This window comes from Physeter macrocephalus, chromosome 5 (assembly GCF_002837175.3).
Source record: "Physeter macrocephalus isolate SW-GA chromosome 5, ASM283717v5, whole genome shotgun sequence".
In the NCBI taxonomy this organism is placed as follows: domain Eukaryota; kingdom Metazoa; phylum Chordata; class Mammalia; order Artiodactyla; family Physeteridae; genus Physeter; species Physeter macrocephalus.
The window spans coordinates 22907993-22935958 of record NC_041218.1 but is presented as its reverse complement, the minus strand read 5'-3'; the positions used below and the strand labels follow the sequence as shown (position 1 = coordinate 22935958).

Genomic DNA, 27966 nt, shown 5'->3' with positions numbered 1-27966 from the left:
TGTCAGCCCATTAGACAAGGAGGAAAACAGTTCTCCAGCTGTGAGAATCTTAATATTTTATTAACACATACTGATGATGTATTCCTGGGATATAAGAGTCCTCAAAACACTGCCCCCACTAAAGACACTGAAAATGCTCAAGTTCTGGGTCCTCCGTAGAGTTTTGGAACCACGCACTCCTTGAACAGAGCCAGGGTCGCCCTACCTCTCCCAGCCCACATCCCTGTGTTGCAAACAGGTTTTCCCCTCAGTCAGATGCAGATGATGACATGCATGCCTTTGCAAGGGCAGGGGCTCCTTATGATTAAACCAGAACGGAGAAAAACTTAGCATCAGCTGCTCAAAAGGGAATTCAGGCTTCATTTTTCAAAGCCACTCATTCCACTTCTCTGCAGGAAGGGCTGGAGTATCTTCAGGATGAGCATAAAGATTCCCACTGCCGGAATATTCGGAATACCTTCCTTGATTTCTCAGAGAGACTCTGTAAATAGAAAAGCTCATTATTAGAGATTAAATTCTTTTATAGAGACAAAGGATGGGTAATAGCTTTAAGACGTGGTCTGTAAATTTCTCCCACAATGATCTACATATATCTAGGAGTGAGTAAAACCAGTTAATCTTATATTGTGCTACATATAATATACACCTAAAGCCAGACTAAAAATCAAGAAGCTTGAGTCTACTGTTAGATTACTGCTAACATACTCGGAGCCTCTAAAATACGGCTTATGTCCTCCTCCAAGCATCCGTATGTGTCCTAATCTTTGAATGTGAGGATGACACTTGTGACCCAGCATCAGTGCAGCACACATTTTGCACTGATTTCGCATCTGTGATGCTGAATTGGCCCTATTCATCATCTCTGGTGAACAAGGATTCATATTTACAAGATGCCTAGCTGATGCTAACAGTATAATCTAAGGCCAAGGAATGAAACAAAGTTAAATGACCCTTAAGAGTTTAAACTATGACCTTGGCCTTCTCAGATTCATGATTTAGCCAGCAGAGCTAATAATAGGAAGAATCTCACTGCCACTTGATCACGTCTGTGAAGTGACCTGAGATTCTGAGAAACGGTGTTACATGGAGACAAAACAGTTCACTAAAAGATAAAAGTTCTCGGTGAAGCAGAACACTTGGTTTTCTCTGCCTTTGAGAGTCATAGTGAAAAGCACAGGGTCTCAGTGAGAGCACAAACATATCTAGCAAGATAATCCATAAAGTTCACTCCAATTTCTGACAGAAGACGACATTTTCACTGTTTTCTTATACTCTTTGTGGCTGAATGTCTCAATAAAATAAAGTTCCAGGAGGGAAAATTTGAACTCTTACTTGTGACTGAGGGCAATTTAGTTAATACAGTGACACAACTGAGAGATTTAAGTTGAAAAATAGTATAAACTTTTTTCTAACTTCAAGATCCTTTACTGCAGAGCCTCTAAGCTTTGTACTTCCCAGTCACAGCAGCTGTGGGGAATCTTAAAAGACAAGTTGCTAAAACGGACCTTCAAAGGCCCCGCATGCCACGCAGTACGGCCCCCCCCCAAAAATAAAATAAAAAATAAATTAAATTAATTAATGGCTGCAATGGGTCTTCGTTGCTGCATGTGGGCTTTCTCTAGTTGCAGCGAGTGGGGGCTACTCTTCGTTGCGGTGTGCGGGCTTCTCATCGCGGGCTTCTCTTGTTGCAGCGCACAGGCTCTAGGCATGCAGGCTTCAGTAGTTGTGGCTTGCAGGCTCTAGAGCGCAGGCTCAGTAGTTGTGGCACACGGCCTTAGTTGCTCTGCAGCATGTGCGATCTTCCCAGACCAGGGCTTGAACCCGTGTCCCCTGCATTGGCAGGCAGATTCTTAACCACTGTGCCACCAGGGAAGCCCCTGAATGCACACTCTTGGGCTTCTAGCATCACTATAGCTCCCTCCAGTGGAATTCTGTGACCCCTACAAAACCATGAATCTGGGAATGCTTCTGATAAACATCTGCTGGCAAGTATTGTTTTACTTTGTCCTTGGAGGGAACAGAGGTCAGAAATTATTATATTTACACTAAGCAGGTTACATGGCAAATTTGGGAAAGCGCCAGTAAAGGAAAGAGAATGCAGTTTTTGTGATTCCTTAATGCCCACCCTCCTCTCACTTCTGTCCTTTGCACAGAGCAAACACTTGAGTTGTTTTCTCAGCTGTCATGATGGGTTTGCATTTACCCACAAGTGTCACCAGCAGCAGTCATTACTGTGATGGCAGCTGAGGGTCAGTGCACAAGCCTGGGGCCGCGGAACACAGCAAAGTAACGTGCCCACCATGAGGAATGAAATCAAGGTCGTGGCGGCAGAGCACAGTGCTCCATCCTGACAGCTAAGTTAACTGGCCAGGCTCCAAGTGCAAGTGACAGTAACTCAGATGGAAAAAGCCACTGCTCTGCAACACTAGCAGCAGCCTGTTATCTCTTTCTGTTTCTGTATTCCTTTTCTACTTCGAGTCATTGAGTGGAGAAGACAAAGAATTTATCAGAATTTGGTGGAATGCCATATGCTAAACTGCAGAAAGAATGAACCAGTCCCATGCCTGTTCTCTAGGATGAACCCAGACTGAGTCTACCTTGACTTATGAAAGCTGTGGGCAGGCAGGGTGCTAATTATAGGACCAGCCTCCTCTCCTCATCCCATAAACAGGAAGTTCTACACATGATCAGGGCAATGGCTTATCTCACCATGGAGTCGGTTTCAGCTGGCTGGTTAGACTCTTTGTGGGCCAAGAGGATGTTCAGCACTGCCTTCCAGCCTGGCTCTGCCGGGGTGCTGGCATCTACCTCAGTTCCACCATTCTCCCTGGTTTCTTTTCCAAATGTGATATTCACCCAAGGACACCAGTCTCTATGCTGAGAAGTGGGATCAAAGAAGCTTCGGGAAGATGTGTCCTGAGAGAGGAGGAAGAGGAATCCGTGTTAACGAAGGGCAGATACTACGTAAGTTCAGGGAGGCATTGATATAAATTGTCAAATCTAGAATCTCACAATGCCCACATTTCTAGTTTTACGTTCTCCTTTAAACTTCGCCTGTGTATTTCCCTCTCACTTTTAAAATTCTTTTACTCCCTTCATGTTAAACCATCTCTTATCAGGTCTATCCTCTTTCTCACTACTGTCCCTTGGGCAAGACAAATTTATTACGTTGCCAGGAGACGTCCCAAAGAAACAAATGGCAAAACCCTTAAATTTTTTTTCCCTCTGGTCACCCAACTGTCCCATCTTTAAACTTATTCTCATGGCCTCCTTATAGCCACAGGACCAGTCTCAGTTCATGCCTGCTTCTCTGTGCTGCATGGTGAGGGCTTGGGTGCTGCTGTGCTCAGGGACCTCCACACACACAGGTGGACTCACCGAGCTGCTGGAAGAGCAGAGGCGAGCCCGTTTGGCTCTCCGAAGAGGACTAGATGGCACTTCTAGGCCACTGGTGTCTCCTGTTCCCATGCTTCGGGTCACTGGGCGGGTTCTGGTGGTGGGGCTAGCGGCCTCTGGCTCAGGACGGTCGACAGGACTGGAAGAGTCCCAGCTTCTAGTTCTAGAGACAATGGGACCTGGGCTCCTTTCAGCCTGAAGGAAAGGGGAGATGATGGAAGTACCCTAATGACATTAATGACTATGGTCAGGAGAAATATTTCTAGAAGCATGTGAAAGCTAATATTTTTAAAACTATAAGAATTTAGTTTCTGAACTGTCTACATAACTAAACTCTTCAAAGAATATTAGATTTCTATATAAAATAATGAATTTAGCATCTCCATTGCAACTGGTGATAAAACCACTCTGTAATATTCTGATCATTGTGGTTATAAGTGAAGTTTAACCTAAGTTAATTACATAACCTAAGTTAATTTCCAACTTTTCTGCCAACAACACTTTTGGTAAGAATGCTGTTTTTAAAAAGTCCACCCTGGGACTTCCCTGGTGGTCCAGTGGTTAAGACTCCACGCTCCCAATGCAGGGGGCCCGGGTTTGATCCCTGGTCAGGGAACTAGATCCCACATGCCGCAACTAAGAGCCTGCATGCCGCAACTAAAAGATCCCACACACCTCAATGAAGATCCCGTGTGCTGCAACTAAGACCTGGCACAGCCAAATAAATAAATAAATAAATATTTTTTAAAAAAATAGAATAAAATTTGAAAAAATAAATAAAAAGTCCATCCCAAACAAGCCAACTAAGTCTATACCTGCTCTGAGCCTGGGGAAAACGTGGCATCCTGGCTCCGAGTCATCATCCTCCGAGGAGACTCAGGCACCAGAGAGAAGCGCTCTGGCCGGCACTCAGAGCCTGGGATGGGGGAGCTGGTCAGACCAAAGGAGGCATCCAGGTCGGTCATGGATGACTCGATCTGCTGGAAGCCCCAGAGCCCCACCTTCCTCATACACTGTGAACATGTTATCAGGGAGAGCTGCATGGGTTCCAGCGAAGAACTAGGTAGGAATAGAAAAAAAAGTACGTTTTCTCAGAGGATAACATTTTCAAGGGACTAAGCATAATGATCTGTGAGTATGCTTCATCTCATCAAACAAATCTCTGAAACAGGCCAGGGGGCGGGGAACCACCTCCTCTCAGGGCCCCATCCTCCGATCCTAGGACCCAGCTTCATCATCTCTCAACTATTTCCTACAGAAAGATCTAGGGGTCTTACATGCTCTCTATGGCAAGCCTATTTTAAAGGTAAGTTTTATAAATTTCTCATGTCCCTTTTAAAGTTTTTCCATGTAAATGAAAAGTATTGCTTAATCTACCAAAGAAAGCATATTTAAAGTAAATCAAAATTGGTCTGACAGTCTTCTGTCTCAGAGGGAGTCTATGCTGAACTGAGCAGCTGGAACGCAGACACCAACCTGGGACCTAGAGGATTCCAGCTGGTGCTTCCTTCTGTAGTTTCTATCAATTAAACTGATTTTTCCTTTCTAAAACTAGAAAGGAGCTTCACTGTTTATAGGAACACGAATTCCCAGCTGGGAAGTGATAGTAAAAGAAACAAAGTTCAGGAGTGTTCAAGAATTCCTGAGTTCTAATTCTGGTATTGTTACTAATTCTTACTCTCCCTCCTCCACCCCCTTAGTTTTTCTTTGTCACTGTTTTTCTCACAGGAAACACCATGTGATCTCCAAATGTTAGGAGTAACTGCTGTGTATGGGTATATAATGTTGTCACAGTTTATGTCCCCAGGCAAATTCACTAACCTACACGCCCAGCCACACACGGAGAGAATACAGGCAGTGACGTGGATTTGGATGATGTCTGAACCTAGTTTGGTTGCAGTTTTTCTCTCATCAGTTCGGTGATCGAGTTCATCTTCAAGCAGGTTCAGGAGAAGACTGATCTTGTCTTCTGTCAAGCACTACAAAGGAACCAAGAGAAAAGACTTAAAAGTTTCAACCACCATGAAAAGTCATAGATAATGATGTACCTAGGTGGTACAAGGCAAAAATCATGAAAAAAATGACAAACACAAAGACAATTCTCTTCATTGGAGAAGACTTACTTCCAGCACAGGCTAAGGTATCACACAGAAGCTTTCTGAACTGCCCTGGATCTGCTGATTGAGCAAGGGAGCAGTGTTCCTGGAACTACCACATCTTTTCTTAGTACTAACTTGTTTTCAAATTACCAATTGTATATTTTCCCTGAAACCTGTAAACTTCAAACCCAAATAATCACAACAGACTACTATTAATTTATTGGCCTGGCAATGAATTTACTTTTGACACCACAAAAGAGCTTGCCAGTCTTTACTTTTGTTCTAAGAAAAAGAAAGCACTATGACAGGGTGAAAAAACTTTCATTGGCTAGAGACAGGAGGACATTTATAATAGGCGTCAGAGGCTAACAGTTTGGTGCTAAAATCCATAATAGTTTCTCAACTTGAAGAAGCAAAATAATAGCTTCTATTTCCTACAGTAAAGTTTGTCTTGACAGAATACCCACAGGATGATGAAATGGGACAGTAAATATTCAGTTTCAAAGTGCAGATAGGACAGAGCATTTCAAAATTTCTATTTACAAGGGAAAAGGGAGTTTATAACTTCTCCAGCACTTTCTTTGGGAAAATGGTATGCGATAAACCATATGAAGCCACATTTCAGTATCTTCTGTTAAATAGTTTAAGTAACAAATTGAGATAAAATTGAATTTACGCCACTTAAAAAATCATATCTAGGGCTTCCCTGGTGGCACAGTGGTTGAGAGTCCGCCTGCCGATGCAGGGGACGCGGGTTCATGCCCTGGTCTGGGAGGATCCCACATGCCGCGGAGTGGCTGGGCCCGTGAGCCATGGCCGCTGAGCCTGTGCGTCCGGAGCCTGTGCTCCGCAACGGGAGAGGCCACAACAGTGAGAGGCCCGTGTACCGCCAAAAAAAAAAAGAATCATATCTAAAAGTTTAAATGGAACTCACTTATTTAAACCCTCAAGTCCTCTTTACGGTAGAGATTGAAAAAGGTCAGTTAAGAGACAAACAAGTAGTTCTCTTAGCTATCTGCAGCCTCTTGTCATTAAAAGAAATGCTTCATGCTGGCGACAACTGAAGGCCACCGTATGCTAGCCAAGAAAAACTCACCATAGTTTTTAAGTCCTCTGGCCTCAGGGAAGGAAGCTGGAAGTCCAAGTGACAAAGGCTTTGAAAACGATCTAGGAATTCACTAACAAGAACCGCAGGTTCATCCAATGGCAACATCCCAAATCGATCTGTGGAAAAAGTAAACTGGGAGATTATATTGGTACAAATTATAAAAAATAAAAAGCATGTATAGACTAACAGGGGAAATGTAAATTGATGATATTCGATGATATTAAGAAATTAACAATAACACCTAGACTTGTGATAATCAATTAAAATAATGTAACTGAAGTACTAAAAATAGTTCCCAGTGCACAGTAAGTGCTATGTATCACAGTTACTTCATCATTGTCATCATTATTTATCACCTGTTTTTTAGGATTGTTTTAGGTATTGTTTTTAATCTCAATAATGTTTTATTTTCCTTAAGGGCAGAGACAATATCTCACATAATTTACAGATTTCTCATTACTCCTACCAATATATATATATATATATTTTTTAAAAATTAATTTATTAATTTATTATTTTTGGTTTTGTTGGGTCTTCATTTCTGTACGAGGGCTTTCTCTAGTTGCGGCGAGCGGGGGCCACTCTTCATCGCAGTGTGCGGGCCTCTCACTGTCACGGCCTCTCTTGTTGCGGAGCACAAGCTCCAGACGCGCAGGCTCAGTAGTTGTGGCTCACGGGCCTAGTTCCTCCACGGCATGTGGGATCCTCCCAGACCAGGGCTCGAACCCGTGTCCCCTGCATTGGCAGGCAGACTCTCAACCACTGCGCCACCAGGGAAGCCCCCAATAGATATTTGCTACTATCAAACAATATTAATTTTCCGATGCTAAAAGATCAGTTATCAGAGTACTGATTTTTATTTCTCAACAACAAAATGATTACAGTATGGTTTTTAATATCATTTGCTAGAGCTAAACTTCTAGTACTTTGGGTCTTAAAATGATTACAGTTTCTTGAGTCCCAGAATCAAATACCCTAATATTTAAAATCCTTATCATCTCACTCTAATACTATACTTTGGTTCCTAGAAACCCCATAATGCAATTTTCAAAAAAGAATTAATTTACTTGATGGGGGCAGGGAAATCCTTTCACAGTGTATATCAGATCATCACATTGCATACTTTAAAAAAAAATAATTTTATTTATTTATTTATTTTTGGCTGCATTGGGTCTTCGTTGCTGCGCGTGGGCTTTCTTTAGTTGCGGCGAGAGAGGGCTACTCTTCGTTGTGCTGCGTGAGCTTCTCATTGCAGTGGCTTCTGTTGTTGTGGAGCACAGGCTCTAGGAGCACGGACTTCAGTAGTTGCAGCGCACGGGCTTAGTTGCTCCATGGCATGTGGGATCTTCCCCGACCAGGGCTCAAACCCGTGCCCCCTGCATTGGCAGGCAGATTCTTAACCGCTGTGCCACCAGGGAAGCCCCCTGCATACTTTAAATATCTTACAATTTTGTCAATTATACTTCAGTAAAGCTGGAAAAATAAACAATTAAAGCAAAAGAAAAATTACTGATTTTTTTGGATAGAGCTGTGATAGTACTTTTGTGATTATGTTTATTTTTTGGCCACACTGTGCAGCATGCGGGATCTTAGTTCCCAGACCAGGGATCAAACCCGTGCCCCCTGCACTGGGAGAGCATGGAGTCTTAATCACTGGACCACCAGGGAAGTCCCTGTGATTATGTTTAAAAAGCAGAGTCTCAGGAAAGGTTTCTCAGAAGAAGTCAGGTCTAAGCTGAATTGCAAAGACCAACAGCAGTGTGTAAAAGTAAAGCCCTAGAGGATGGCACATGTGGGGAATTCTAAATAGTCTCACAGGGTTGGAACACAGTATTCCTGTGGGGACACTAGTCGGAGAGAAGGTTAAAGTATAGACAGCAGCTAGACCATGATTTTATTAATGTATGTGATGAGAAACTACTGGAAGATTTTTTAAAAGGAAGAAATGAAAGTGATATTATAGACAATATGCATTAGTTTAGAGCAGAGACTAAGGGGTCAGTCTGGATGCAAAGAAATAAGCTTAGCAGACATTAAGGTGATTTAAAGTAGTAATCCCTCTAAGATATGAGTGGCATAAGGATGGAGAGAAGGAGCATCAATGTTGAATGAAGGAACACTATCAAGCACACCAACATCTGCATAATGGGAGACACAGAAGAAAGACAGGGAAAGGGGCGGAAAGAGTATTTGAAAACATACTAACTGAAAACTTCCCAAATTTTATGAAAAACAGTAATCTATACATCTAAAAGCTCAAAATCTGTGTAAGCAGAGAAGAGCGAATATGCTAAATAGAATCAGAGTAGGTAGGAAGTGTACCAAGTACAGGAAGGATTGATTAGCACTTGTGATGACACATAACTTGGTGAAAAGGGTGTTCAAGTTACAGTCACACACAACGATCATGTAGAGAGAGGGTTTGACAGGAGGTTCTAAAATGAATAAGCTAGTTTTCCCAAACAGAAAGTTAACTACATAAACACTATCCCTCATCTCCTGGAAGACTAAAATTTTAGATGGCCCTACTTATTATAAAGCTTCAAACATGCTACATGTGACAACATGGATTAATTATAACAAAGTTGACTCCCCCTACAAAAGTAGATTGCAGAATATATATAGAATGATAACATTCATAGAAAATTTTAAAACAAATAAATAGTGCCATATATACTGCTTCTAGATACATGTAAATGTTGTAGACATAGAAACCATGTAAGCAAATCATGGACACCAAATTCAGGATAGTAGTTATTACAGGTCAGGGAGGCAGGGAATGAGATTGGGGTTAGACTACACAGCTGTATCTGTAATTCTTCCTGATTAACAGAAAGAAAGCAGGGTGGGGTGGTTTTGCAAGTATAGCAAAATGTTAGTATTAGGTGGGGTTGGGTGGTAGATACAGAGATGTTTCTTATATTATTATTATCTACAATTTTTTCTATACTTGAAACACTCCACAATTTTAGAAATTATTCAAAAAGTTAAAAAATAAAACAGAGACACTTTCTATATTCAAGGGCAACAAAATATTCCTTAAGAGTTTATCAAATTATTTAAAGTTGGGACTTCCCTGGTGGCGCAGTGGTTAAGAATCCGCCTGCCAATGCAGGGGACACGGGTTCGATCCCTGGTCCGGGAAGATCCCACATGCTGCGGAGCAACTAAGCCCGTGTGCCACACTACTGAGCCTGCGCTTTAGAGCCCGTAAGCCACAACTACTGAGCCCTCGTGCCACAACTACTGAAGCCCGCGTGCCTAGAGCCCGTGCTCTGAAACAAGACAAGACACTGCGATGAGAAGCCCGTGCACCACAACAAAGAGTAGCCCCCGCTCGCCGCAACTAGAGAATGCCTGTGCACAGCAATAAAGACGAAACGCAGCCAAAAATAAACAAATAAAATTTAAAAAAACTATTTAAAGTTGTTGCAAGCAACCAAATAGGTCAAAAAACGTCATTAATTTTAAAAGATGCATCATTTTACTAGAAAAGTCAGGTAATAAAAAACTGATATCAATGAGAAAGGGGTGGACTTTAAAAAAGTGAGGTTTAATAATAAAAAGGAAACATGTCCTGATGACCAGTGGCTTTGGTTTAACAAAACTTGGGAGAAGAAACCAGGTCCCAACACATATCTGATCATCTTCTAATTCAGGATTTGGTCTGATTGTTACAACCCTAAGAAAGTACCACTAAAAACCTATGAAAGGAAAAGAGTGAACAGAGAAGAAATTAATCCCATCATGAAAATGTCTTCACATAAGTTTAAATATGTGTTTTACAATTAATGTATGTGTATATTTTGTCTACTTTAAAGTATATGATATGCTCAAAATAGTCAGTCCTGATAAATTAGTAATTGTAATTTAAAATGTTTACAGGGATTTAATTTAGTTTGTAATTATTGGTAAATGTTAGAAAAAAATTACCTTCACAATTTTATTAGATATGCTTAATAAATGCAAGCATTAAAGTATAAATAGTTGAGGTGTTCCTTTCTCCACACAAAAGTCTCCTGAATGTTAAAAAATCAAATCAAGGGATGATATAATTGGAAGGTCATATTTGAGATCTATTTAGGAGGTAGAATGGATAGGACCAGCTGGTGATGATAAGGAGGGGCATCTAAGGTGACTTTCAGGTTTTGGGGTAGCATAACTGGAGGGGGAGGTAAATAACATCTACCAAGATGGAGACAACGTAAGAAGTGAATAAAGTTTTAAGTATAAGATGAAGAAATCAGTTTTGTATATTTTGAGTTCTAGGTACCTGTAAGATTTTAAGTGGAAATGTTTAGAAGGTAGTTGAAAATATGAGTCAAGTTCAAAAGAGAGATCTGAATAGAAGTCAGAAGTCTTCAAGTAGGTGGTAGCTGAAGTCACAAATGGGACCAAGAAAGTAGAGTGTATTGTACAACATGGGAAATACAGCCAATATTTTGTAATAACTGTAAATGGAAAGAAACCTTTAAAATTGTACAAAAAAATTAAAATGCAAAAAAAAAAAAAAAAAAAGAAAGAAAGAAAGAAAGTAGAGTGCATGGTAGCAAGAGTTTGCAACCACCAACATAGGCGTGAACAGATAGAGAATCTATCTCTGCCCTGGGTGCACTGGACAGAGAAGATTCAAATACACATAGGACTGAGTTTTGTTATACTACACCGTGAAACAGCTAGGCCAACAGCAGGAAATCCTTGTTATACAGTCATTTTCACTTTAAAAATTTTATTTCTTAATAATTCCTTTTCTATCACCTCTTCATATATCAGTAGATGGCACTCTACGGTCACTTTCCAACTATTTTTTCCTTTTAGTGGTCACTCATGGAATATTCCTGGGCATCAGTGACCCTGGAATTAGCCTGAGCTGTCCTACTGAAATAAAAAACATACCTACATGGTGCTGATTTCTGGTCAAGCATGAAATATATGGATTAATAGTGCTGCATTGTAACCATGGGTCCAAAGAGTTTTGCCCCTGGTCTTGGTGAGGCCCCTGGTGGGCTCGGCTGTTGAAGCTGGTTACTCAGCAGGAATATGCCAACACGCCCAGCAAAATAAAAGCAAATCCCACTTGAGACTACATCTTGGGCTCCCTTGTTCTGAAGCATTTTGTGCACACATCAGTGGTTTCTGATTCGAGAGACAGTGCGTACTACCACAGCCCTTATACGAGAAGGACAGAGGAGCCTGCACCTGGCCTCTCCAGACCCCTTACCATGGGGCAGTCTTTGGCTGTGATGATATCCTTACTTCAATGCTACTGATATATTGTGCTGTTTTACTGTAATAAACTGTAGATTTGTAATCACTCTCATGTGGGGTCCTGTGAGTCTTCTTTAGCAACTGAACCATATTAAACTGCCACCGTTAGTGCCATTAGTATATGAGGAAGCCTGGGTAGAACATGGGGCTGTTTGCTCTGGTGGGAAAAGCAGGGAGTCTGAAATCAGGTAAAACCATGGTCATGGCTCCTCACTAGCTGGTTTTAAGACTTCTGATTCTCGGGACTTCCCTGGTGGCACAGTGGTTAAGAATCCGCCAGTCAGTGCAGGGGACACGGGTTCGAGCCCTGGTCCGGGAAGATCCCACATGCCATGGAGCAACTAAGCCCGGCGCCACAACTACTGAGTCTGCGTGCCTAGAACCTGTGCTCCACAACAAGAGAAGCCACCGCAATGAGAAGACTGCGTACCACAACGCAGAGTAGCCCCCACTTGCCACAACTAGAGAAAGCCCGTGCACAGCAACAAAGACCCAATGCAGCCATAAATAAATAAATAAATAAAATAGTAAAAAAAAAAAAAAAAAAAAAAGATTTCTGATTCTCAGTTTCCTCACCTAAAAATCAGGTCGATATCTACCTCCCAGGGCCCCTGAGAGGATTAAACGGGATAATGTATGCACGATTAAACCTTTGGCATGTCAAGTGCACTTAATAAATAACACAAGTGAATGAATATTAGTTCTCTTGTAAAGTGCAAATAGACAGGAGGAAAAAGAAACTTCAAAGGCTAGATTTTCACAAAGAAATAGACAATATGAGAAACACAATGACTGGGGTGGGGGATGAAATGGGAGATTGGGATTGACATATATACACTAATATGTATAAAATAGATAACTGATGAGAACCTGCTGTATAGCACAGGGAACTCTACCCAATGCTCTGTGGTGACCTAAATGGGAAGGAAATCCAAAAGAGGGGATATTTGTATACATATAGCTGATTCACTTCGCTGTATAGCAGAAACTAACACCACACTGTAAAGCAACTATACCCCAATTAAAAACAAATAAACAAACAAGCAAAAAAACAAAACAAAAAAACCCCACATTGACCAAGAAGAGATGGTAAATGGGAAATTTTGTAAGTAAGTACCTGGAGAGGGGCTGTCTGGCCAGAAACAGAACTTCTCATGGGCAGTACACAAGGCTTTCTTCAGCTCAGCACATCGTTCCCTATCTGAAACCCGCATAGATAACAATGCATTAAAAACAATGTCTTATATAGATTCAAAATCCAATGACCAAAAGCCTTTAAGAGTATAGATACAACTAAGAATTAAAATAACTCAGAAAAATTTGAAAGATATGAAATATTAGCAACTGAGTCATCTCAATATTTTTCACAAAACAAGTTCTAAATCAAGATTCTAAAAGCAATAACAAAGGAGCTATCATGTATCTTATAAGGCAGGCATTCCAAAATGTGAGCCTTCATAAAAGTCCTGTGTCTCTTAGCCTAAGTATAAATTTCGGAACTATAAAATAAACATACTGCTGTTAGTTTCCCAGAATACACAAAGTCAGGTTCACTCTAAAGTAGCTGAGCTTTAAAAAATAAATAAATAAATAAAAAGTAATGACTAAAGCTAGTAATTAGGGTGAAGACAATCACAAATTCACCTTGTTATATACAGAAGTACACATTCTTTGATCAAATACAAGTGACTGGTCGTTTCAGAAAAACTAGTATAGATATCTTTTGAATATGGAGAAAAATGTAATTTGTACTTTATACTTACATCTGTCAAAATCAAAAGCTGGTTGTAAAGTGGCACAGAGAAAAGCCTGACAGCTGGAGCACTTCAGCATATCACATTCAACTGTGACCCAGCCATATTTTGCACAGACCAGTGGAGACAGCTCAGGGGGCTTACCTGCCCATTTCAAAGAGTATTCACATTAAGAAAAACAACATGCATGTACATTAAAATGAACAAGTCAGAAATGAAAACTTTAACTCAATGTATATAGGAATAAACACATTAAGAGGAAAAGCAACAGGAAGCCCTATGTATTTTATAGGTTTAAAATGTTTATTTTATTATTGGTTGTGAGGTACAGTAGAAAAGCCATTCACTTTTGCTTAATATGAAATACTAGGGATTTGAAAACACTAGTGAAAGCACTGGGATTTGCCTAAGCAGTAAGGGATGGTGAAGGTCAAACAAGCTGAAATATTTTATCACTCATCTCTGCTCTCCTATTGTATCACATCCACTTTTGCCTTCTGAAGAATAAAGTCAGTAAAATTAATAATATTCATTATTCCTCCCTGCCCCAAATTTGATTGTTATATACTAATGTGTGTGTGGTATGTGTGTTTTAAGTAAGCTGAGAGCATCAAGAGCATCTGTAAGTATGTGCATGGGAAATATGTCTTAAAATATGTATTGATCTTTAATATTCAACACTCAGCTTTTTCTATTTTACCTATAGAGCTCTTGTTTTACAGAGCACAGGAAAAAATAAAAGGATAAAACATAAAAGATGCAGGAAAGTTCTATATTTTTACAAGGGATATAGGAACTTGAAAACATTCTAATAGCAGCAAAAGGAGGACTTAAGGCTAGAAACAGAATCTAAATATAAATGTTAAAGGAGTTTGGATTATGTAGAATAAAAGTAATAGAATCACTTAACTAGCTTAAGTTAAATAAATAATTATCATATCAAAGTGGCAATCAATTTATATCCAACAAAAGAAAATGATTTTAAATGCTTTGTCAATATCAGGAATTAATCCAAGGAACAGCAGTAGAAGCATGGTTAAAATACTTTCCCCTTCCTGAACAATTTAGTCCTAAAGCCACCAGGTGGTGAGCAAGGCAGAGAATTAAGCCAGGAGTGTAGGGGAGTAGGGGAGACAGCTCATCGCACGGTGTCGAAAGCCAAAAAAAAAAAAAAGCCAAGTCGGGTAAAGAGGGAGTCCATACAGAGGGGACCTACCTTGGGGTGCTGTAGCCAAGTGGGGTGTAAAGAGCATCTACATGGGGCTCCCACTCACCAAATCAGGGGCAACTAGAATCTCAAAATATATAATAGTAATGGATTATAACCCATTGAATAAAAAAGGAAATCATGAGCCCATGCTGCTACAATAAGTTACATAAAGTTTGATGAGGAATGTGATATTTACATGGTTTCAAAGCACATCCCCACAAAACAGTTCAATTACAAAGGAGGAAAAAGCTACTTTACAATGGAAAACACCAACACACACTCCCTTAATCAATCGATCAAAATGATGATCGCTGTTAAAGGGACAGATCAAAATCATATGCCACCTGACAGGATGCAATGAGAACACAGCATTACTTCTGTGATATTCCTACATAACCTGAATCTAATCATAATGAAACATCAGACAAATGCAAGTTGAGATACACTCTATAAAATAACTGGCCTATAATCTTCAAAAGTATCAAAGTCATGAAATTCAAGGAAAAACTGAGGATTCTCAACTGGATCCTTTTGCTACAAAGAACATTATTACTACAATTGATGGAATGATTATGATGTAATGGTTATATGGTAGTGATTTATTATGTGAATTTCCCAATTTTGATGGTTTCATTGTGATTATTTAAGCGAAAGTCCTTGTTTGTGGGAAATATTTGGGGGTAATGAGGTATCACTTTGGCAACTTACTTTCAAGTACTCACAAGGAAGTTCTTTGTAACCTGTGCAATCTTTCTATAAGTCTGTAATTGCTTTACATTAAAAACACTCTAGCAAATAGAAAATGGCAAAAGTGATGTGATGTCAGTTGAGATCTAGCTTCTATCTTGCTCTCTCTTGCTTGCTCACTCTGACTGAAGCCCGCTGCAATGTTGTGAACTATCCCTGTGAAGAGCCCACGGAGCTGCAGCCAAAAGTGAGTATAGAACTGAAACCCTCAATCCAGCCATGAGGGAATTAATCCTGCCAACAAGCACGTGAGTGAGCTTGGAAGTGGATCCTTTCCTAGTCTAGCCCTGAGATGACTGCAGTCCTGGCCAACACCTTGATTACAGTCTGAGAGAGATCCTGAACCAAAGGACTCAGCTAAGCTGTGCCTAGATTCCTGATCCACAGAAATTGTGAGATAATAAGTGCTTGTCGTTTTAAGCCACTAAGTTTTAGGGTAATTTGTTGAGCAACCATAGATAATTTACAAAGGAAAATCTTGAAAGAGATAGGAAGTGTATTATAACGTTAAAAAACATTAGGTTTGGTGCTAAAAGCCTTACAACCAGGGGACCCCAACCCAACCCCCAGGCCTCGGCCTGTTAGGAACCGGGCCGCACAGCATGAGGTGAGCGCCTGACAAGCAAGCGAAGCTTCATCTTGCTCAAATTACCGCCCGAACCACCCCCACCATCACCCACCCCCGTCCGTGGAAAAACTGTCTTCCACGAAACGGGTCCCTGGTGCCAAAAAGGTTGGGGACCGCTGCCTTACACTATTAATTCCAGCTCTGCCATTTGCTAGCAAGTTGACCCCGGGTAAGTCACATAACCAACTTGAAACTGATAATATACGTGGAAATACTATATACAAATGTTAGTTATTATTCCTTCTTCTCTCAGGCTCTTAGTTTTTTCTTCTGTAAAAAAGAAAGGTTAGATCTCAAATATCCCTTTGAGGGCTAACATTTTATGATGCTAATTTTCCTAAAAAATTTCTTACCAAGCTTAATTCTAAAAATTAAAAACATCAGAGTAAGTGGTGTTACTCCTAGAAGAATAATTCCAGAAGCAGGCAGAAAGTGCAACTCACTCGAACCAAAAAGGATATAGAAAAGGTTTCCACTCTGCTAAAGAAGGCTTCTTTGCTTGTAGATTCCAACGGAGGTTCTTCTGCTCGGGGTGATCCATTAACTGACTGGAATGTGGCAGATGTGTCCTTCCTAAAATAAAGTGGCAGAACTATTGGTAATCCTTTCAAGGCATCACTTTGTGTAAACTTTTTTTTTTTTTTTTTTTTTTTTTGTGGTACACGGGCCTCTCACTGTTGTGGCCTCTCCCGTTGCGGAGCACAGGCTCCGGACGCGCAGGCCCAGCGGCCATGGCTCACGGGCCCAGCTGCTCCGCGGCATGTGGGATCTTCCCGGACCGGGGCACGAACCCGTATCCCCTGCACCGGCAGGCGGATTCTCAACCACTGCGCCACCAGGGAAGCCCTGCCTAAACGTTTTTTATCTAGCTTCTCTGCACATTGTATCATCAATAACGCCACTCTGGATTTTAACCTTTCTAAATATCATTTAAGTCAGGTAATTTTTCTGTTTAACACTGTCAATAGTTTCACAATACTAAGCAGAATCCAAATTCTTCAGACTGGCATTCAAATCTCTACAGTTTGGCCATAACTAAGTTTCAAGCAATTTCTACCTTGACCATGCTCTACTAATCCTACACTGGCAAACTATGCTACCTCACTCACTGCTCTCCAACAGTATTTTGTATAATTTTCGTAAACACAAAATAAGACTCAAGGCTCTGTGCATCATCCAGTTTGAACCACCTTAGAAATTTAACTATTTTAACAGAAGAAAATGACAATTTTGATATTTCTACCTGGATTGATCCTTGCTATGCACTTCTTCCCCAAAGGAACTAATTTGAAAATTTAAATCAAAGTAAAAAATTTTAGCTATTTCATGAAAAAATTCAAGGAGAAAAAAAACAGCAAAACAATTATTTTATATTCAGTGAAAGGCATTTCAACAGCACCTGGGAAGTGTGGAGGGAGGAACTGCTGCAGACGAAAGTAATTTTAATAAAAGTAAGATTACACCAACTATTATAACTCAAAATAAAGTAATTTATTCTAAGAATCCTTCTGAGAGTAACAGAAAGCCTCAGGGAGGTGTGGATCTTGGAAAAAATTCAGAGCTCCCATAAACTTGGATTAAAAAAATGACATTTATTTTGATAACCTCTAACTGAAATGTAGCATTTCCTTCCATTATGAATGAAGATAATTTAAAAAACCACAGTAGCATCAGCAGTACCTGTAAATTTGTCATCAATGGAAATCACAGGTATTTTGTCACCACATTATAGTTGTTGCACATGGTTTGAAATACCATTTATGCTCTCGCTACTTCAAAATTATGGTAGATAACAGACCCATTACTAGTTATTACTTAACTCTTAAATAATGAAGCATTTTACTGCATCAGTTTTTTTCTTTTACTTCTTGATAACTGCATTCCAACGTAATTGGTACCCTTTATAATCCTATGTAATTTGCTTTATGCATTTAAAAATATAATTCTGAGAAGGTGTTCATAAACTTTACCAGGCTGCCAAAGGTATCTAGGACTTAAAAAGGTTAAAAAGTCTAAGCGAAATCAGGTGTGCATATTCAGTTAGCGGTCCTGTCTTTTTCCTTCCTCCCCAAACCTGTCTTAAGGCAAAATTGCGCCCAGTACCTCCCGAGTAGAAGATTAAAGCTAACTAAGCGAAGGAACCCCAGTCTCTTCAAGATCCCGAGTGGCAGCCATTCACATCGCGCGAGTTACAGACCCAGGGTATCCTACCCTGGCCTGAGTCCCCCAAACCCTCTCCAAATCTGCCGTCGCCAGACCCAGCGTGGACTCGCGGACTCACGCTTCGGCGCCTCCCTCTTCCGGGGCAATCCCCTCATCTATCAGCTGCCGGACTTTCTGGGGAGTCCCTTCTGGGGAGCGAACAACCACACCACAATTCTTTTCGACCCCCGCGGCAAACGTTGGCCCCTCACTGGGCGCCGCCATCTTGGTCCGTTTCCGAGTTGCTTCCCCGCGCTTGTGAAGGCTCAGGAACTTCCGTTCTGAGCGGTTATGATCCTTTTTTGGCTTCCCACTCGTTGGCCCAAGCGACCTGCGCGGTCTCACCGCCGGGCCCAGCCCTTCCTGGCCATTTTAGAACGAGGTAGGGACTTCCCTGGCGGTCCAGTGATTAAGACTACGCGCTTCCATTGCAGGGGGTGTGGGTTCCATCCCCTGGTCGGGGAGCTTAGATCCCGCATGACCTGCGGCGTGGCCCAAACAAACAAAACCGAGGTAGACCCTCGCGGGAGGGCTCTGGTTAAACACCAAGATTAGTCGTTTCCTTTATGTACTAGCATACTTAACTTGATAAGAGGTTTTTAGAGCGCTGTCTCTCCGAGTTCAGCAGGGCTGAGAGAGGCCCAATTTAGTCTTAAGGTAATTGACTGATAAGACCCTCCTAAGTTTATCTTTTTACATGTGACGGAATGGCGACCGTCACTTGAGAGTAAATAATTTAGAATCCTTAGAAACCGTGTTACGGGTGGCTTTAGAAGTCTGGCGTTTGCCGTTATCGAACACTTCTTCCCTGCTTTGTCCAAAAATTATTTATTGAGGGTGTCCTACTGACGCTGTCCTCGGCGCTGGCAATGACAGCAGTGAATAAAGGAGACGTAATTTTTAGTGGAGTTAGACATTAAAAAAATACGTTTTCCTGAACTTTTGAAATTACAAGTGCTCCAAAGAAATACCAAGGGTTAGGGTTAGGGTAAAGGAGGACCTAATTCAGTCTACAGATTCTCCTGAGAGCATCAGTGCTGGAGTTAAAATAGATGAGATTGTGGGAAAGAGATCTACACAGACTCTTCCAGCACCCCAAACTGGAAGGAGTTTTCCTCATATAATAAACAGAAAAAGGAGACTGATGTGACTGAGCAATGGGCAAAGATAAAAGTGGGGCCACCCTCCCACCCCGCCAGCTCACTCTCCGTGGGCTCCTAACTCCAGTAGTTGTTCCCGCCCACCAGGACTTTCAGCCTATTGATCTCAGCCTTTCCATTGTTCCGAACAACACCACCTTATTTCTTCTCTCCTTAGCCAGCTTCAGTTCGTTGCCAATCATTATCATCATTCCTTTGAAAAATTTGAATATGGACAGAGAATTAGTTAATATTAAAGACTTATTTAGTTCTGCTATATGTGATAATGGCACTGTGATTATGGTTTTTAAAAGTCCTTACTGGGAATTCCCTGTGGTCCAGGGGTTAGGACTCGGTGCTCTCACTGCTGAGGACCCAGGTTCCATCCCTGGTCGTGTAACTAAGATCCCACAAGCCTCGTGTCATGGCCAAAAAAAATCCTTACTTATAAGAGATACGTCTTGAGGTGTTTATGGGTGAACTAGTATGATGTCTGGGATTTGCCTTAAAGTTCTGGAGAAAAAGAAAATGTGAGGAGAATGGATGAAAAAAAAATTTTAATGTTTATTTATTTACTTATTTGGCTGCTCCAGGTCTTAGTTGCAGCACTCGGGATCTTTAGTTGTGGCATGCATGCAGGATCTAGTTCCCTGAACGGGGATCCAACCTGTGCCCCCTGCATTGGGAACGTGGAGTTTTAACCATTGGACCACAGGGGAAATCCCATGATGAAAAATGTTTTGTTTTTTTTGCGGTACGCGGGCCTCTCTCTGTAGTGGCCTCTCCCGTTGCGGAGCACAGGCTCCGGACGCGCAGGCTCAGCGGCCATGGCTCACGGGCCCAGCCGCTCCGCGGCATGTGGGATCTTCCCGGACCGGGGCACGAACCCGTGTCCCCTGCATCGACAGGCGGACTCTCAACCACTGCACCACCAGGGAAGCCCTGAAAAATGTTTTTAATTGTTGGGTTTGGGTGATAGACTCATGGGGGTTCATTATATTATTCTATTATTGAGTATTTTTGACAATGTCATAATAAAAAAGCAAAATATATAACTGAAAATAATACATTATCTAGAATGTACTCTCAATTTCCTTGGACCTTTCTTGCTTTGTAGTACTCGTTTGGCAAAACCTCAATCACAGTACAGTTCAGCGTTCCACCACTCTGCTCCTGCAGAGTGTCAGCTGAATACGGTTAAAGAAAAATGCATGGCATGCTGTCTTGTCTCTCTTTGTATTGTTGACCTCAAGTGGGCCCTAAATTCTGCCCAGTAATCATACTACGTTTCCCTAGTGTACCTCCTCTCCTACTTTCATAGATGACTTTCATATTTCTCGCCTCAAATCTTCAGTGTCTCTTCGAATCCATCCTCCCTGTCTGCTGATGTCCTTGTTTCCTATTTCACTTAAAAAATTTAAGCAATCAGAAGAAAACTTCCACAAATTACCACCACCGCATCTACCCACTAGCATGTGGAATACTGAGAATTTTTTAAGTTCCCACATTCCCATGGTAGTAGCCAGAAATGAGAGCCAGTTTTAAGTTCAGTCTATTGATAACTCACCCCAGTGAACATGCTTTTGCAAGCCCAAAGACAACCCATTGATTCTGAAAATCAGCCAATCACAGACTCACTTCAGTACACACACCTCCAAGTGCCAACCAGTCAACAATATTCTCACTCAAGTTATCACTTCTGCAGAGAATGTCAACACACTTAGACCTCTGAAAGGTCACCAATCCCTGAACTCCCCACTTTCTCTAAATCCAATATAAGATTAGCAGTTTGGTCTTCTCTAAACCTGTGCCTGACAAGCATGACTCTCACTACCTATAGTAAGCAATAAATGCAGCTTTGTCTTTTCATTTCATATATTGAGTGGTTGTCTTATCCTCTGATAGTACTTTACCTTTCCTCCTGTTACTATAGATCAGTGGCTCTCAAATGGGTGCAGTTTTGCCTCCCAGGGGACATTTGGCAATTTCTAGAGACATTTTTGGTTATTACAGATGGGGTGAGGGTAGAGGCTGGTGTTGCTGCTAAACATCTTACAGTGCACAGCACAGCCCCTCACAACAAAGAATTAGCTCACCCAAAAATGTCAAACGTGTAGAGATTGAGAAAACTTGCTGTAGTCTGTGCTCCTACATAAGGCCAACCTTGTACACTCGGCCTAGTTCCCTCTTGCCTACTCAAGGACATTGCCCACTGATTCTCCCCTCTACTGAACATTCACGTCAGCATTAGGATATTATTTCTCCCGTCTTCAAAATGAGACAAAACAAAAACCTTCTCTGATTGCAGTTCCTCGTCCAGATACCACTCCATTGTTCTGCTCTTCTTTACAGCAAAACTCCTTGAAAAAAATTACCTATTCTCACTGATTCCAATATCTTCCATTCTCCCCCTCATTCCCTCTGCTTCAGCTACACTGGCCTCCTTACTAGGCCTTGAATTTAACAGATGTAGTCCTGCCTTAAGACATTTGCACTCCCTGTTCCCTGTGCCTGGAAGGCTCTTCCAGGCACCCACGTGACTTTCTCCCTTACCTCCTTCAATTCTTTGTGACTTCTTTATTCAAATGTCACCTTCTCAGTGAGACCTACTCACATCACTCTATAGAAACTTGCAACTCCTCCCCACCCCACACAGACACCTGGAATTCCTCTTCCACTTACCCTGCTTTGTTTTTCTCTATAGTGCTTATCTTCTTATAGCATATGTAATTTTCTTATTATGTTTACTTCTGTCTCTCCCCATCCCCATTAGAGTATATTCTTTATAATTTTCACAAGAGAAGGAGTTTTTGTGGGTTTTTGTTGTTGTTGTTCATTGCTGTATTCCCATTGTTTACAACAGTGCCTGGACCAGAGTAGATACTCAATTAATAATTGTTAAATAAATGTATGTTAAGCTTCTAAAGGATTTAGACTTTATCCAAAAGCCAAATGTAGCCATTGATAGACTTTAAGCAGCACAGTAGCATGCACAGTTGTGCATTTTGGGAAAAATCACTCTGAAGACTAGGTGATGAATGGATTGGAGCCAAGAGAGAATACAGAATGACCATTAGGGGGTTGCTAAAGAAACCCCAGCAAAAGATGATGATGGGCAAAGATAGCTGAAAGTGGGCAGATTCAAGATACATTTTGGAGCTAGAAACAACAGGACGTGGTGATGGGTTATACATAGCATGTGAGGAAATAGATTTCAAGGAGGACTCCAAGATTTTGGCCTGAACAACTATGTATGTGTATACATATATATGTATATACACACATATATGTTTACATATTTACATACATGTGTATTTCCACACATACATAAATATGTATATTTGTATATGGCAGACATTTTGTCTTTTTTCTATAATTTCCCAAAGTGACAATTGTCAGAGTCACTTGGCAAATGTGATGTGGAAGAAAGAGTTTTAGAATCAGAGATGGCCCCTCCTCCCACTTCCGTCACTCACCTTGTGACCTTGTGTTCGAGGGACCTGTGGTTATGAGATTAAATGGGATAACATCTATGAAAGTGGTTGGCACATATCAGTAGGTTTTTGGTAAGTGCTAGTTTTCTTCCCAAGCATTTTAGTATAGGTGGTGGAGGCAGTGATGCACCACCCAGATCCCCCTTCAGGAATGAGGAACTATTTCCTCCAGCCACTGGGAGTACCACCAACAGGAAACCCTCAGCTGTCAGTTCCCTTAGGAGTTATTGACTGGAGAGGGCCGTTTTGCCTGAGGTCGCCACCCCCCTCTCTCAAGGGCATCCTTCATCCAGTGATTCATCAAGACAGAGATATAAATGGCCTAGCCCCTTGCCCCAACTCTGGACAATGCTAAAGGGCCATTAGCTTTAGAGTTTCCAGTAGGGTCCCCTGGGGCCTTCCTTGAAACTGCATCACAGTTTTATCCGAGATAATGAAGATTCACCTCTATGTTTTCTTCTAATAGTTTTATGGTTTTAGCACTTGTATGTAGGTCATTGATACACTGAGGATTAATTTTTACATATGGTGTGAGTTAGGTGTCTAGCTTTATTCTGGAAATCCAGTTATTGCAGCACCATTTGTTGAAGAGATTATTTCCCCATTCAATGTACTTGACACACATGTCAAAAGTTCATTGAGGGGGCTTCCCTGGTGGCGCAGTGGTTGCGCGTCCGCCTGCCGATGCAGGGGAACCGGGTTCGTGCCCCGGTCTGGGGGGATCCCACGTGCCGCGGAGCGGCTGGGCCCGTGAGCCATGGCCGCTGGGCCTGCGCGTCCGGGGCCTGTGCCCCGCGACGGGAGAGGCCACGGCAGAGGGAGGCCCGCGTACCACAAAAAAAAAAAAAAAGCTCATTGGCCATAAATGTATGGTTCCCTGCCTCTTTTTAGTGAGGAATGTTGACTAGTGTTTTTAATTTCATTGTTACATGGCAATTGTAGTTTGTGTTTATCCAAGGATGCCTTAAGTCTAGGAGACTTTGATCATGTTTCTCTTATACTAAAAGAATTAAACATGACTCTACATTTTTCTTTGAGAGAGATTTTTCAGGTCAATCTGCAACTTCACAGATGTATAAAACCAGGAGCCTGACTCTGCTTACCTGCCCAAATCCCTTTGCCTTTATGTTGGTGAAATTATCCAAGGTCAAATTCAAAAGAAATTATTATCTAAAAAGTTGCCAGGGGCTTCCCTGGTGGCACAGTGGTTGAGAGTCCGCCTGCCGATGCAGCGGACACGGGTTCGTGCCCCGGTCCGGGAAGATCCCACATGCCGCGGAGCGGCTGGGCCCGTGAGCCACGCCCGAAGCCTGTGCCCCGCAACGGGAGAGGCCGCAACAGTGAGAGGCCCGCGTACCGCAAAAATAAATAAATAAATAAATAAATAAAAAGTTGCCAGTGCTTAGAATCAATACCATCATCATTTCTTTATTAATTTTTTTATTCTAAAAGTAATATAATCATATTATAGAACATTCTGAAAATAGAGATAAGAAGAAAAAATTACATAATTTCACTCTCCAACACAGTAATCATAAGCATTTTTCATCATTTCTCTCTTTCAGACTTAGTACTGATTCCATTTAAGCTAGGGAGTCTGTGAACTTGAACGGTATACTGGGTTGAATAGTGTTCCCCCCGCCCCCAAAATATATGTCTACCTGTAACTTCTGAATGTGACCTTATTTGGAAATGGAATTTTTGCAGACGTAATAAGTAAAGATGATGTCATGCTAGATTTGGATGTGCCCTCAATCCAATATGACTGGTGTCCTTATAAGAAGAGGGAAATTTGGACACAGAGATGCACAGGGAGAGAGCATTGTATGGTGATGGAGGCAGAGCTTGGAGTGATGCCGCTGCAAGCCAAGGAATGCCAAGGATTGCTAGCAACCACCAGAATCTAGAAAAGAGGCTCAGAACAGATTCTCCTTCAGAGCCTCCAGAAGGAACCAATCCTGTTGATACCTTGATATCAGACTTCTAGCCTCCAGAGCTGTGAGAAAATAAATTTCAGTGTAAGTCACCTAGTATGTGTTATTTTGTTATGGCAGACTTAGCAAACTAATACACCAAGGAAACTAATATAGATAGGGAAAAAATACTACTATTTAAAAAAATCCTCTAACTGAAATTCAGCATTTCCATCAGTTATAAATGTAGGCAACAAACTACAGTGGTATTAACTGTACTGTGATTTTGTCAACAGTAGAAATCCAGATATTTTCATATCCCATTACAGTTACTGCAAATACCTTGAAATATTGTTTATGCCCTATTTTAAACTATAGTAGTTATTAGATTCCCATTTGACCTTGTCATAATGTGTTAATAGGGAGGCACATGAATCTATATCTACTATATCACAAATTTAATTCTTTTAATATTTTGATAGCTACATTTTAGTATAATTGGTTTCCCTGGTCAAACATTTTGTTTTATGCATTGAAAACATTATTCTGAAAAAATATCCATAAGCATCACCAGACTGAAAGAGGTTTAAAACCCCCAATTTAAGTGAAATTCGCATGGAGAAACCAGAATATTGTCCTGTGAACAAATCTCTCAGGGAGATGAAAGTCAGTGGGGCTTTTTCAACCTACTAAGCAGTGCAGTCAACAAAGGTATTCCCAGATCCACTGAGACCTTGACAAATTATATTTCTCATTTGGAGAAATTCCCCCTCTCAACCCCTACATTTTTTTTTTTTTTTGGAAGCAAAAGATTGTTCAGGTGCTGAAGGCAACTCTAACTTTGCTTGAATTTGTTTGGAGTCCTTGGATTTCTTTAACACCTTTTTGTTTGTTTTTTGCTGTGTTTGTAAACTTACATTCCAAAAGACAATGTGCTGATTTGGGGCTAAGAGGCCTTCACTTTTATTGTTTCCACCAAAGGGAACAGAAGAATGTCTGCAGGTTAAAAAAAGAATGACCTGTTAAAGAATGAATACCAATGTATTTACTGTTCCTAAGACATATTGTATAAAAGAACAAAAGCCATGCAGAATACATTCTGTACAGTCCCATTTTTGTAACGAACTAAAATAGAATAGCTTCAAGGGTCCGCACATGCTTATGTCAGTACATAGAAACCATCTTGAAGGATAGACATCAAACTGTTAACAGTCTTTTGGAGTGGGGAGTAGGACTGAGTGGAGGGTGAAGGGGAGAGTTTCACTTTTTATATATATTCTTCCATTTATTGAAGATTATACAAGAAGTTTGTATTTATTGTTTTTAAAATTTAAGTTTAATTCAAACACAGTATAGTTATCCATATACCTCTTGAGCCATATAGCTATTTTAGGACTATTACAACTTCATATATTATTATCTTATTTTGCCTCTCTCATGTGACCAGTTAGAAGATATTTCTTAAGAATCTACTTGTGTATAGCTGATTCACTTTGTTATATAGCAGCAACTAACACACAATGTAAAGCAATTATACTCCAATAAAGATGTTAAAAAAAAAGAATCTACTTTGTGTAGTAAATATCTCACATTTGTCATTTACTTTATGGTTTGCATCTATTTCTCACAACTCTAGAGGTAGTGAGTGTATTAATTAGGATTTTATTGGCTTCAGGTAACAAACCCAGTTTAACTTAAGGAGAATTTGGTAGAACAGTATTTCTTAAAATTGAGTAATGTTCTTATGGGGGAGGGGAAACTGGATGAAGGTCGTCAAAGGTACAAACTTCCAGTTATAAGATAAATAAGTGCTAAGGATAGATAATATACAACATGACAGCTATAGTTAACACTGCCATTAGTATATATGAAACTTGTTAAGAGAGTGGACCCTAAGAGTTCTCATTACAAGGAAAAATACCTTTTTTTGTATCTATATGAGATGATGAATGTTAACTAAATTTACTGTGATAATCATTTCACAATATATGTAAGTCAGATCATTATGCTGTACACCTTAAAGTTATACAGTGCTGTATGTCAATTATATCTCAATAAAACTGGAAAAAATAAAAATTTAAATTGAAAAAATTGAGTAATGTTCATTCCATGTTTTAATTTTGTTCATCCTCTTTCAAACAGAGAAAAAGTCCCCTCCTCAATGTTGACAAGTTATTTTTATCAAAATGTTACTTAAATGCATAAATTATTTAAAGCTCCTTATGCTTATAGTGCTTATAAAACATAAAATCAGAATACACTTGTAAATTAAATAGCCATAAACTCAAAATAGTTCACATTAACAACATTACTCTGATGAATGATGTTGCTTTGGCGAACTACAATCACCAGCCTTGGAGAAAAGTAGAAAACTATGTCCTAGTTTAGGTTCTCTATTTAATTTGCTTGGGTAATTCAGTTTCACTGATATTAACACATGCAGAGAGTACTTGTTCACATAAGCCTGTCACACCAAAAATACAAAATGATATTAATAATTTCAAGGCTTTGTTTACTTGTTCAGGATCATCCAACTTAATACTTCACAAATCTATGCCAGACAGCATTCCTCTAATGTCAGTTTAATAAGATGTCAGTTGATATCTTCATAAAACTGTCTCGTTCCCTTGTAGTTAAGTTAGAGTTTTTTAAGTCTGCATTAAATGCGTATATAAGCCAATTATTCTGGAACTGGGAACAAGAAATAATATCTGGACTTCAGGTTCAATTGCAGACGTTGGAAAAAATTGTCTAGTTTTAGCCCAGACATTTCTTTTAGATTATTGAAGGAAATAAGTAAACACTCAGATGACTCCTTCATATAACTTTAAAAATGGTTGACCCTTATTCAGTTTTCTTTATAAACTTCCACTTTTTATTGGACTTGGAACATTAAGACCACTGTGAAACTTGCTTTTGGGCTGCCTTCTGTGATGTCATGCAGTCCTTCATTTGTTAAGAGTGCACATTTATATGCTATATGGCAGCCCTTGTCCTCTTCTCATTAG

At 40.5% G+C, this 27966-nt stretch overlaps 1 protein-coding gene across 3 annotated transcripts; it reads right to left on the bottom strand.

The window, feature by feature from the left end:
- Positions 1-46: 46 nt before the first annotated feature.
- ZC3HC1 (zinc finger C3HC-type containing 1) lies at positions 47-18893 on the bottom strand. Of its 3 annotated transcripts, none has more exons than XM_007109132.2 (10): positions 18492-18893; positions 16672-16783; positions 13635-13785; positions 12989-13072; positions 6592-6719; positions 5218-5375; positions 4212-4455; positions 3379-3591; positions 2710-2916; positions 47-481 (listed from the first exon to the last, which is right to left on the bottom strand). In XM_007109132.2, the coding sequence occupies exons 1-10, from the start codon at positions 18635-18637 to the stop codon at positions 413-415; spliced, it is 1512 nt and encodes a 503-aa protein (XP_007109194.1). In that variant the 5' UTR covers positions 18638-18893; the 3' UTR covers positions 47-412. The 3 variants fall into 3 exon arrangements, with proteins under 3 accessions (XP_007109194.1, XP_023987371.1, XP_023987379.1); XM_024131603.3 differs by having other exon boundaries at positions 3379-3621; positions 18492-18689; XM_024131611.3 differs by having other exon boundaries at positions 3379-3621; positions 18422-18646.
- Positions 18894-27966: the final 9073 nt, after the last annotated feature.

Coding starts and splice junctions, on each gene's coding strand:
- ZC3HC1 (XM_024131603.3), bottom strand. CDS start 18,637: ATGGCGGCGCCCAGTGAGGGGCCAACGTTTGCCGCGGGGGTCGAAAAG. Junction 5,376..6,591: donor CAGAGGACTTAAAAACTATG/GTGAGTTTTTCT, acceptor GTTCCTTTGTAG/TGCTTGACAGAAGACAAGAT. Junction 4,456..5,217: donor GTGTGTGGCTGGGCGTGTAG/GTTAGTGAATTT, acceptor ATTCCTACCTAG/TTCTTCGCTGGAACCCATGC.